This window comes from Clytia hemisphaerica, unplaced genomic scaffold (genome assembly GCF_902728285.1).
Source record: "Clytia hemisphaerica strain Z4C2 unplaced genomic scaffold, Clytia hemisphaerica genome assembly, whole genome shotgun sequence".
NCBI classification, from domain to species: Eukaryota; Metazoa; Cnidaria; class Hydrozoa; order Leptothecata; family Clytiidae; genus Clytia; species Clytia hemisphaerica.
The window spans coordinates 568,518-581,240 of NW_027104448.1; the positions used below are offsets into that span (position 1 = coordinate 568,518).

At 34.4% G+C, this 12,723-nt stretch overlaps 1 protein-coding gene across 1 annotated transcript; it reads right to left on the reverse strand.

Annotated features, from left to right (window-relative positions):
- Positions 1–834: 834 nt before the first annotated feature.
- On the reverse strand, positions 835–12,723 carry LOC136821073 (chromatin assembly factor 1 subunit A-like). Its single transcript, XM_067077307.1, has 13 exons — positions 12,578–12,723; positions 12,096–12,137; positions 11,845–11,919; positions 11,545–11,672; positions 10,655–10,881; positions 10,295–10,451; positions 8,674–8,739; positions 7,503–7,631; positions 6,777–7,208; positions 6,055–6,126; positions 2,912–3,088; positions 2,416–2,698; positions 835–1,740 (listed from the first exon to the last, which is right to left on the reverse strand). The coding sequence occupies exons 1-13, from the start codon at positions 12,714–12,716 to the stop codon at positions 1,268–1,270; spliced, it is 2,400 nt and encodes a 799-aa protein (XP_066933408.1). The 5' UTR covers positions 12,717–12,723; the 3' UTR covers positions 835–1,267.

Genomic DNA, 12,723 nt, shown 5'->3' on the forward strand with positions numbered 1-12,723 from the left:
AAATAATGTGTATTTCAACAACCAACATGCATGATTTGACAGTGGAAATCAAAAATATTGCGAAAATATTGCCACCCAATAGTGCCAAACGCCAAATTAAGTCCCCGCGAAATTTTTGAATTTCGTGGTTAGGCTCAACCGCGAAATTTAATCCCCGCGAAAGTTTACCCCATTAAAGTAAATAAAAAAAATTGAAATTACATTAGAGTAATTAGGGCAAAAAAGAGGGCCTTTCAAATGTGATAACTTCTAAATATTTCTAAAATGAAACGGTGGGATCCTAATCGAGAAAGAAAACGAAATATCTCTCTTTTATGTTTGTAAGAAAGCATTCATGATATGCACCATTGCAATGTCTTCGACATCACATCACGGAACCAATCGCTGATTGGTTGTAAGTGACGTAAAATCATTCAATACGTCCACTTGCAACCAATCAGCTGCTAGGTTCGTGGAAGACATTACAATGGTGCATACCTTGAAGACACTCACTAATTTATGTTTTCTTTTATTCCGAAGATCCCAGGTGCCTAATAAACAGGGGGTAGAAAAATCTTCAATTTTTAATTGGCAGGGGGGGCGACCTATTGCAGCAGAGGGGTTGGAAATTATACCCTTGAAGAGCCGAAGAATAAGGTAAATATAGGCTAAAACTAGAGAATTAAAAAAGGACTCTTCTTTTGGCAGCTGAAAATATTTCAAAAATGAGGGGAGGGGATTGGAAAAAAAATCGGTGGGTTGGCGTAGGGCGGAGGCGTTTATTAGGCACCCAAGAGTAAGTGAACATTCCAAACTAATTCTCAATCCATATCAGTTAGAATTACCTTTGTCCATAGTGTTCACTTCTCAGTATTCAACAGAGAAAAATACTAATTTATCACGAAGTAAGTCAAACAAAGCCACTATTTAACAAAAAACGAATTCTTTTCAAATGTCCAGTCGACTAGAGTGAACAATACACCATTGTTCCTTCTAAGAGTATCTTTGTTAGAAAGGTCAAAAGAGTTTAAAAGTAAACCACATATTCCGGTAGTGAGTAGATGACAAGGTGACCTGAAACAGATCTAATACGAAACCTGTATCACCAGGTTCCTGTCTGTAACCAGGGTTGCTATTTCAAATAACTTTGTTTCGAAAACGATTTCACCTTTCCTGCAAGATCAAGATCTCCATACACCAACAACAACTTTCGCTAAATGACCAATCGAGAAATGCAAATACAAACTTTTGTGTAGATTACAATCAATGAAAGGAAACCAAAAAAATCTCAATCCACTTCCATTTTGTTTTCTGCCGGTATCGACACATCGTTCGGTATTTTATCAACATTCTGGTTCTGTAAATTACCATCTTCAGTTTTTAAAGTATCTAACATAATACAATCCCCATTAACAACAGTTTCCGTAGTATCCGCGCCATTTTCTTTCGCTCCGTTGCTTAGCAGCATTGTTTCTTTGAGTACTGGATAAGTCAACCCACAACCGAGCTCTAAATCTGCTATACCGTATTTCTGAAGAATATCAACATTAACTGTATAACAAATCTTCCCCAACTTTTCATTGGGACCTTTCGTAGCAATTTCTTTCATCTTTTTGATGCATTGTTTCTTAGAAATAGTTTTGCGTAGGTTATCGAGCCCGTTTATTTTGACATATTCGACCCAATATGTTTGGAATTCTTGAATCATTTTCCCAATACTTGTTGCATTTCCGTGGACTAATTTCAGAAGGAACGGCATGGCTGAAAAAAAAATAAACAAAATACACCTTTCCCGAATTGTTTGGTTTTTTTCGAAGGTCTTCAAACCATATTGAAAACTATATATTTGTATTCCTCCTATAAAGACAAGTGCATGCTGAAAATTTGAGCTCAAAAGCTTTTTTCTATCAATTTTTATGACTGTTTTTGTTCAATGTGAAATCCCTTATAAAAACTAAAACATACAGCCCGGCCTCGTTTCCATGTAATTCTATTGTTTATAAAGAAATTTCAAATTCAAAATAACTCAAGAACCGGAAGTGCTTTTTTCATAATTCTTTTTTTATTTGTTTAGTTTTGCGACATACAATTTTATGAAACTAAATAGAAACATTCAAACATTAAAACAAAAAAGTCAAAAAGCCTAAATAACAATTCGGGAAAGGTGTATTGTAACAAGAAGATTTTTTTTCTGTAGATGAAACGTTTCATTTCATAATGTGAAGAAACAAAGAATATATTTTATCGCAGTTTTTGATTTTTCTAAAAAAGCGATGCATTGTGAGATTGTTTCGGGAGTATTACAATAGAATTCCCTCGAATAAAAATAAAAATTATTTGTTTACACAACGTCATTCTCCCAGAAAAATGAAGATTGAAAGTTGTGACACCGCATTTTTCTTGTTTTGTTAACTATTATTAACTAAATTTACTGACCTTCCTCGGGGACAGTTAAAGGAACCGATGATCCATTATTAACTTCTCCACTAGCCTCGATACCAGTTTTCTTTGGTGTACCATCTTGGTCTTCATTCTCATTAGCCTCTGAGTCACCGTGAGACTTGTATAAGGAAATTTTGTAAAAATCTTTCAATAAGGGATCAGCATCCTCAATATTGTTTGTGAATTTGATTCCAATGCATATCGGTTTTCGTGGTTTCAACTTCTTTTTGAAAGCGACTTCGAATGAATCGACTTTTGATTTCAGTTTATCTTGTTCCTATACATCAAAGGCAAGATTGGAAAAGTTGAGAATAAAGTGTGAAGGAAGAATTTAGGTATACCTCTATAAATTTGACACTTTAATGAAAATAATTTATTTTCTTGAAAAGGCTTTAGTTGTCTTTTGAGCGATATTACAAACAACACACCAAACAAGAAAACCTCGAATATGAGTACACATCCTCAAAAAAAGAAACAACAAAATAATCACCCTTTTTGCATCAGCTATATCTTTCGGTACCGGCAATTTTTCACTTTCGTTTTCTTCATTCTCTTCATCTTCCTCATCATCTGGAACACCCTCGTCATCGGACAGGTAACCATGCGGAACAAAAAAACCGTCCTGATCTTCTTCAGTTTCTTTTACATCTTCATCGTCATCTTCACCCTGTGGAAGAGAGAAACCAGGTCAGGTTAGAGTTAAAATACAGTGCAGTCTCCATAATTCGAGCACGCACGGGGAACATAAACTTGTTCGAGTTAAGGAAATTTCGAGTTATGGAGTAAGGTTTAAGAGGCATAACTGAAGTGACCACAAAACTTCTTCGAGTTTAGGAGACAATCGAGTTATAGAGGTTCGATTTATAAAAACTCCGCTGTACATATTTAAGAGTAGTGTGGTTTCTATTCAACCCTTGTAAAGGGTAACATAAAAATTGACAAAAAAGGTCAAAGTTTTCCCAATAGAATGTGAAGGTGTATGTAGTTTTTGTGACCTTTTTCTGGCTACCTTTAACCTTTTTAAGGCCTCCTTTAACCAGACGGTACTAATCGAACGTTCGATTGTGATCGAAGTAATCAATAATGATCGATAATAATCGAAGGTGGTCAGTGACCACCTATCGATTTTATCGGTGAGCGAATACTCACTCAACTCCAGATTATGGCATTTTCTTCGACCATTTTCGATTTGTTCGATAACTTCGATTACTTTTCGATTACCTCTGATCATATTGAATACCTTCCATTGTATTGAGTACCTTCTTCATGCCTTCGATTTTATCAAATATGTTATAAGTAACACCGCGTCAAAATAATCTGAAATCAAGTTTATTTCGCCCAATTAAAACACGCGATTCACGCACGAAAACCATTTTCGTTTTCTCCGACCCAGTCCGACCAATCAGAACGCGCGATATGAGTTACTTGAGGAAACCTAGGGCGAAGGGACACCAAATGGCGGGCGAAATGGCTAGGAAATAAGAAGCTCAATCTTTATGGCGGGCCTTCTTTTTATGCTTTGGTTTCAGGTCATTTTTTTTGGTTTTTCTTAAAGATATATCAGGGTTATCGAAGTTGTCAAAGTTATCGAAAGTAATCAATAACAATCAAAGTACTCGAACGGTTATCGAGTCTTCGAAGGGTTGTTAAGAAAGTGATAGAATATTCACAATTTTTTTGAAATTTTGGTACTCGACATTCGATTGTTAATCGATAAGTGGTCGTTCGATTACATCGAGCATTATCGATTATTTCGATAATCGAATTTATCGATTAGTACCGTCTGGCTTTAAGCAGTTTGACATAATTTGAGACTTATGACGTCACATTCGTCGTAACTCGGGTTTTTGTAACTCGAGTTTTTGTAACTCGGTTTTTCCGGGCCTCTCTGCGACATGACATTTTATATTTTCTGCACTTTTTGTGTAGTGATCTTTTTCTCTCAATAAAGATTAGTAAAAACATTCTCAAGAGGCAAGATTTTGGAAAGATTTCACTGATAAAACTTTCTTGAATTGTTCAAAAATCAATGAAATTAAACTTGATAAAAGTTTCTCATTTTCGGCAGAAGCTTTCACTAAAAGAGGCCGAAATTACAATTTTCAAAGTATGTTAAAATGATATATGACGTCATAATTTGAGACTTATGACGTTACATTTGTCATAACTCGGGTTTTTGTAACTCGAGTTTTTGTAACTCGGTTTTTCCGGGCCTCTCTGCGACATGACATTTTATGTTTTCTGCACTTTTTGTGTAGTGATCTTTTTCTCTCAATAAAAATTAGTAAAAACATTCTCAAGAGGCAAGATTTTGGAAAGATTTCACTGATAAAACCTTCTTGAATTGTTCAAAAATCAATGAAATTAAACTTGATAAAAGTTTCTCATTTTCGGCAGAAGCTTTCACTAAAAGAGGCCGAAATTGCTATTTTTCAAAGTATGTTTAAAGATGAGAGGCGAGTTCTTTGAAATATTTTAAATTTTCTTTTTTTTCGAACCTTAAAAGAAAAGTCACTTTGTATTCACTTCTCCATGTTAAAATCATTCCTTCATCATCCCTCAAAATCTCGTCGAATAATACGAAAACAAGTGATACTTTTATGGACCTACCTGGTTATCAAACTAATCAATGAACATTGAAACAATGAAACACATAGGACATAACTGGTCAAAATATAAAAAAATAAAGAACAAGAACAACTCGAGAAATTAATGAAATCCGGCGATTCTCGGCTGTTCTGGCGATTTTTAGAAAGTTCCTGTACCAAAATCAGTTTTATTGAAAATTGAACCATGCTTAATTGTGGACATTCTTATAAATAATGTTTTTGTTTGAAAAAAACAAAGACATAAAACGAAAAAATCCAACGAAAATCTGCAAAAACGGAAATTTCCGGCTCGGTCATTTAATGATGAAAGTTTGAGAAAATGTCAAAGACCGGTTTTCCGGCATATTTCCGGCATTTTCGGCCGGAAAAAAATGTTTTTCGAAAATCGGGCTTCGTCACATTTTAGGTATTGTCATTTTGCATCAGTGTGCAAAATTTCATAAAAAAGTATAAAGTACAGCTCGAAAAATTCAAGAAATACTGTCCTTCCGGCGAAATCAGGTTGTTCCGGCGATTTTTGAATAGTTCCAGCTTCAAAAATCAATTTTATTGAAAATTGAAACATGCTTGATGGTGGGCATTGCTATTAATAATGTTTTTAAATGAAAATACAACCAATTATAAGGAAAAAAGCCCAATGAAAATCCAGAAAAACGACAATTTCCGGCATATTTCTGGCATTTTCGGCCGGAAAATTTTTTTTTTCAAAAATCGGACTCGACCATGTTTTGGGCATTGTTAATACGCATCTTTGAGCAAAAAATCAGAAAAAACTAATGATAAAATCTCGAGAAAGTGCCAAAAAACCAGTTTTTCCGGAATATATCCGGCATTTTCGGCCGGAAAAAATTTTTTTCCGAAAATCGGGCTCCGTCACATTTTGGGCATTGCCATTTTGCATCATTGTGCCAAAAATCAGAAAAAATTAATGAGCCAATCCTGAGAAAAGCTGGTAACAGACGGACGGACGGACGAACATGGGTTAATTTATAGGACCTCCAAGGTAGGTCCAAAAATAACTTACATTATCAGAGCAATCTTCACCAGGCTCATCAATCCATTCTTCGTCACTGTCAACATCGTAATTGAAAATCTCCTGTCAAATAAAAAGTTAACAATTCACAAAACCTCGAACCGTGGGGTGGGGTGGTGGGATGTGTAGCAGATTTTGAGAATTCTATTATCAAATGAAAAGTTCTCAGTTCAGAAATCACTAACCTTTCGGCCGTGCACGGGGTGAGCATGTGTAGCACATTTTCAAAATTTTGTTTTCGAAATATTCCAAGCCCCTTGGAGCGGTATCCGATATTAGTTAGCAATAGACCTTTTTTCAAAGAGGACGTCCTGTTGAATAATTATGTAGTCCAGGCATAAAAACAATGATATAGTCATGCATAATTACTGTATCAAGCATATTGTAATAATTATGCATGGTTTTATTATTGTTTTTATGGCTGGACTACATAATTATTCAACAGGGTGGCCTCTTTGAAAAAGGGTCTATTCAATATCATAATACAGACTCTCGCTAATTCGAACTTGAAAGGGAAATATAATTTTTTCCAAAATAACAGAGATATTTATGTACATTTGCCCTTGACGGGGACTGAGGTTCAGTTCGAATTATAAAAAGATACCAATAAATTAGCGAGATTTCACTATACCCTCATACAGAAATTATCTTGATTAACCAGGATTAGCCTATCATAAGTAATGTAATGAAAATAGAATCCAGCTTAAGCTTACAGTATCTTGTCCGAATGGTTTTCGTCCGGAAATATTTTTCGATTTCTTTCTCCAAGTACCATAGTAAGGTGGTCTCGTGTTTTCATCGAATTTCAAATAAATAGCTTTCATCAGTTGTTTATCTTCGACAAAACTCGTTTCATTGTCGTCCTCGTCGTCGCTCGAATTGTCGTTAGAATTACTATCGTCGTTAATGATTACGCAGTCGGTGCTATTCATTGATTGGTCGAGCCCCGACGACGATTTCCGACGTTTCGTTTTCGGTTCGAAGTCTTTCTTTTCGGTATTTTGAGCTGTTTTCGTTTCGAATTCGGTTTTACGTTTTGTTTCTTCTTCTTTACGAAGTTTTCGACGCGTGACACAGGGTGAAAGTTGGTTATTTGCGATCTTGATGGCAAGTTCTTCGAGATATGACGAAAAGTCGGCAATATCCTTTAAAAAAATCGAATAATAAGTATTGAAATGACCGAAATAACACCCGTAAGCCTTTTAGAACTTACTGTTTTTACATCTCCGTGAGTGTTTTTTCGCCGTGTGTCCCAGGGCCTTTCTTATTTGAAGGGCGTGAAGGAATACAAAGGCCGTAAAAGGTGCTAATTTTCACGGAGCCTTCTCTCGCGAGAAGAAGGGGAAATAAGTTACTGTTAGAATAAGTTGCTTTTTTATAGGGATTTCAATTGGCAAAATATTGACTCTAAACGACATGAAAATTGAGTTTCATCTTACCTTTTCCAAGAAACTATCAATTTTGGATTTATCGAAATTCCTCACTCGAACACATGGCGCCAGTGTCATATTCGGAGTAACTTGAAAGTTTGCGAACCGTGAAATTTTCGCTGGCTTTTCGACTGTTTTCTAAAAATGCAAAATAAGGATAACATAGTGGTCTAAAAACTAGGAAAGAATAAATCTAATTTTTGTAAAAATTCCAGAAAATTCCATGAAAGTTGACTCTATCTAATCAGATCTTCAAAGTCCGGTCATTTCTTGGAATTGAAGAAAGTTTTGAATCGACACGACTTTTCAACTGACCAGGAGAATCTTAGAAAAACTCTGTTCCTAACCATTACTATTATTATTATTATTATAATAGGTTATATTCAGATATATTGCTCAATGGTGATTGAATGTGTATTCATGGTATGCATCACTGCAATGACTTCACGAAATTATGCAATTTTCTGGGGTTTTTTCATCCATTACGTCACTTTTTCTATTGTTTAAGTGACGTATTGGTCGGGAAATTTTTTAAAGTTCTCAGAAGACTCTCCAGTGTTGCATATCATGTATATAAGGATAATGATAGTTTGCAACAATGCAAGAAAAGTCATTTTTTTAAAGAATTCATAGTGTTCAGTGTTCTCCCCCCCCCCCCCCTTATAAAGGGGGGGAGACCAATTTTCCAATTTTGAATGGGTGAGGGGGGGAAATGAAAATTTGAATAGTAAAGGGGGGAAAAAAAGAGGGGGGAAAACATCGATAGTTGGCAAATTTGGTGGGGGGAGTGTGAAATCACTTCAATTTTATCTCAGCAACCAAGGTCAGTCCCCATGATATCATGTGATTAGATCATGATTGAAAAATTAACCAATTTTCGTTCTATTTTGTCTAGTATTCCTTTTGCAGCAAAATTTTACGTTTGTGTCAGGTTAACATTTGAGAAATTTATACGGGTATATGGGGGGAACTGATATTTTCAGAATTTTCTGGGGGGAAAGCAAAAAAGAGGGGGGAAACTAAAAAACTGAAAAGTCATAGGGGGAAAAAAAAGAGGGGGGAGATTGAAAAAAATCAAGAATTTGGTGGGGGGAACAAACCCTGGAGGACACTATGGAATTTGATAAAATATTAGTCTCTGACTTTATTAAGAGACCAACTGAGGTAATCCGAAGTATACCTTTTCAGTAGTTTTCTTGGTAAAGAAACTTTTGAATTGGTTGGCAGCTTTCTCCTTCTTCTTTTTCTAAAACAAAATAGGATTCAAATCATTGACTTCAAATCCCCGAAGGGATAGATTCGAAATACCTGGATGGGAAATAAAGCCACTTATTTCCCATCCAAAACGCGTGACTTGCGTGGTTTTCACTCAAACACCAGATTAACTGTAAAATCTAGCGCCAGATTAACTGTAAAATCTAACGCCAGATTAACTGTAAAATCTAACGCCAGAACGCCAGATTTCGAAACATATGGCGCTTAAAAACAAAGAAAGAGTTAGATTCAAATTCACCATTTTCAATGCGGCGCAAATCTTCAGGCTTCACTTTACCTTGCTAGAAAATCATATTTAGCCCTTTCAGGGCTTTAAGCTCAATGATTCAAATTCTGTGTAAAATGTATTATCTGGTTAACGGCTAAATATGAATCTTCAAGCCCCCCCCCCTGATACGGTTGGACAAAAGCTATACACAGAATTTCGCTGAGATTAGTTAAGACATGAATTTTTTTTCTGAAATTTTAAGGGTAACATAAATGCCACTGGTTAAATTTTGGGGACAGACATACTGCAGCAAGACTCAAAAGAAAATTTGTAAATCTACTAAAATTCATCACTCTTGCCAATATTTTTTTCCCCATTTTTAGGAAGAGATGGTTATCATATTTTATTGTCTATTCCAAAACACAAATTGGTACAAGTAGAAAAGAAGGGGTCCAGTTAATCTAAAGAGTAACTATAAAATTTTCGGTTTTAAAGGGATAATCAGATGGTCTGAGATATTTTGCCTGCAGATAGCTTCTAGGATTTTAGGAAAAACCTCTAAATTTTTCGGTGTATCTATTTTCTTAACTCAAGTTATGCCAATTTGAAATCTCGAAAAATGGGACTTTTCAGGGACTTTTCACACTTTTTTCTATTGTTTTCAAGCAAAGGTTCAAAATTTCAAAGTGGTATAACTTGAGTTAGGAAAATAAGTAAACCGAAAAATTTATAAATTTTTCCTAAAATCCTAGAAGCTATCTATAGGCAAAATATCTCAAACCATCTGATTATCCCTTTAAAGAGAGGGCCCGAATTATTAGGGGCCTGAATATTGATAGGTTCTTTGGAGCGAGTAATAAGCTAGTCCACTATACTTAATAATAATGATATTGGTTTACATGTTTTACAATACTGCAATCCATAAGTTTTCTAGAGGACTTAGGACGGAAGATCTCCCCCCACCATAGGAGATGCTTTTGAAAATTATTTTTTTCAAAAAGAATCAATTTGAAATTTTTTGTACATAATTTTATGAGTTAGGTAGTTTGGCCCCCTGGCAACTTCCCTTTTTGGAAAATCAAATTTTTAACGGGTTTCTGGGTTTCAAGAAAAGCTAAAACGGAAAGGGTCCCCTAAATGTAGGGGGTAGGAACTAAATGTGATCGCTATTCTTGGTATTCAAGACGTAATCTTTTATATGGAAACACACAAAAAACCACCAGCTTCATTGTTTAAATTCAAAACTGGTGGAAAACACCAGGTGTTTTTTGGGTGTTTCCGTATTAAAGATTACGTCGAGAATATGAAGAATACGAACCTCTGCTTCTTCTTTTATCTTCTTTTTCTCTTCTTCCATTTTCTTTTCCTGTTCTTTCTTTTCTCGTTCTGCTTCTTTTTCACGTCTCTCATTCTCGCGTTGTTCATCTCGTTTCTTCTTTTCTTCTTCTTTCTTTTTACGTTCTTCTTCTTTCAACCTGAAGAGAGTGAATTCCAGTTTCTTTATCAAGGGTTCTATCTTTAAGATATAGAAAGGAGGCGCGCAAAGTCAAGAAAATAATTTATTTTGTCCTTTAAAATTACTGCATATTTCAAGAGATGAATTAGCAATAGTAACAATAGCAGACAATAGTAATAAGCATCAAAGATGATTTATTAAAGGACGAAAAAAATGACATACTTTTCTTTTTCTTTTCGTTCTTGTTCCTTCTTTTCTTTTTCAATTTTCCGTTCCTGCTCTTTCTTTTCTTTCTCTGCTTGTTTCTGTAATCTCTCTTCTTCTCGTTTCTTCTTTTCCTCCTCTTTTAAACGTTTCTTCTCTTCGATTTCTTTCTGTTTTTCCAGTTTCAGTTGTTCACGTTCTAAACGTTGTCTCTCCTTTTCCTCTTTTGATAGACCAGGTGATTTCTGAAAAAATTAAAAAAAAATTATAGGATCTGCATTTACCTGGAGTACCTGCATTCTTCTCACTTATTTCATTAGGTAGTAGGTAAGTTTGCGGTCTTGATCATTTATAATATTAATAGAATTGGCAATATACCTTATTGAAACTAATTTTTGCGGGAACTAATTATTCGCGGTCGGAAAAAAAATCGGAAAAATTGCATTTCGCAGGTTTTTACGATTTTTCGATAAAATTGAAAAAAATTGTATTTCACTGGTTCAAATTTTTTTTGCCAAAAAAAAACACAAAAAACGTTAATACTAATTCCCACAAAAATTACTTCCAATAAGAATATAATAATATAGCAATATAATAATAATATAGAATTTGCTATCTTTATCGTAAGAATGTGCCTCTCTTTATCCAAAAATCCTTTTACCAAACCTAATTGTTCTATTCAATCTGGTTCAATTACCAAGAATAAAAATGTTACACACTTTTACTATTGATCTTAGAACTTAAAGTTATTTTATGAAGTTAGGTGAAATTAGACTACCACGACCTAATCAATTTGGCGACCAAAATCATTAAAAACAATATAATAACAGTCCTCACATCAAACAATTAGGTTCTATAAAGAGCCGGTCATGGGCTACATTTGAGCAAGATTTTGTTAATCTACTTACCGCTGTTTTCTTAATGGGGTTTGGAGTAGTAGATTTTTTGTCGGTTGATGGTTCTTTGCTTTCATTCTCTTTTGTCCAATTACTCTTTACTCCATTTACGTTTGTAACATTTTCATTGACTTGTGCAGCTGAAAGAAAAGAACACCAGAAAATATTGAAAATTGCATTTTTACAAGAATAATTTACCTATAGATCAAAAGGATTCAGCAATAAGCAATTCTATCTAAATTGACCTTTTAAAAAGGACCTAGAATTTTCAACAACTTTACAAATAGAAAAATTACTATAATGTATTCAAACCTTTTTCTTCTGCAATGGAATTATTCAACTTTTCAAGTGCTTCATCTTTTGGAATGACAGGAAAAGGTAATGATTCTAAAAATCGAAATTTATCAAATGATAATTAATTAATTTTTCACAGCTAACAGTGTCAATCTATAAATATATTTTTCAAATTACGGCTATAATCATCTTTGAAACAAGTACAGATAATCTTGCTAGATGATTGTTACTACAACTTTCTTTTAAACTTAGCAAAACCCAAAATTTACCTTGCTTTAGCTTTTTCCTTGGAGGACTCAACAAATTTTCCCCTGAAAATGAAAAGAAAATCATGGTGATTTGCGAATCAAAAATTTTCCAGGAAAATCTATCTGAATCTTTCCAGCAACCTCAGGCAGTTTCAATATTTGATAAGTAATAGATATTTGACAAATAAGAAAGATTTCTATATTTGGCCCAGTGAAATTTCTTAAACCTCGATGCTTTATTGCCCTGTAAAGAATGTTTCATTTTTTTCATGTCATGAGATTAAGTATTTTTTTCAAATCTTCCTAAAGAGCAGCAACAATCCTGAAAAAATCTGAGCTTATCTTTTCTGTTCAGGAGGTTCTTTCCCAATCTGACAGGGACTTCCTGGTCAAGCTAATGGCAGAGAATGTTAATGTATGAGTCAATTTAGGGGTATAAAACAAGACTATCAGGGGCAGGGGATATTTTTGAAATTTCAAAATAATCATATTGCAAGGCTCACCTGCTTGTTTTGTTTTCTCTGTATTCTTTTCATTTTTTGGAATTATGTTGTTATTATTTACAGTGGCAGCTTTTTTGGATTTTAATACATTCTCTTTATCATCTGGAATTTGTATAATTTCTACACCATTTTCTGACATACTGGAC

Excerpts from the sequence above, each read along its gene's own strand:
- LOC136821073 (XM_067077307.1), bottom strand. The coding sequence starts at position 12,716 with ATGTCAGAAAATGGTGTAGAAATTATACAAATTCCAGATGATAAAGAG. Across the intron at positions 11,673-11,844 it reads TTCCATTGCAGAAGAAAAAG|CTGCACAAGTCAATGAAAAT; the intron begins GTTTGAATACAT and ends CTTTTCTTTCAG. Across the intron at positions 6,127-6,776 it reads AACCATTCGGACAAGATACT|GAGATTTTCAATTACGATGT; the intron begins GTAAGCTTAAGC and ends TTTATTTGACAG.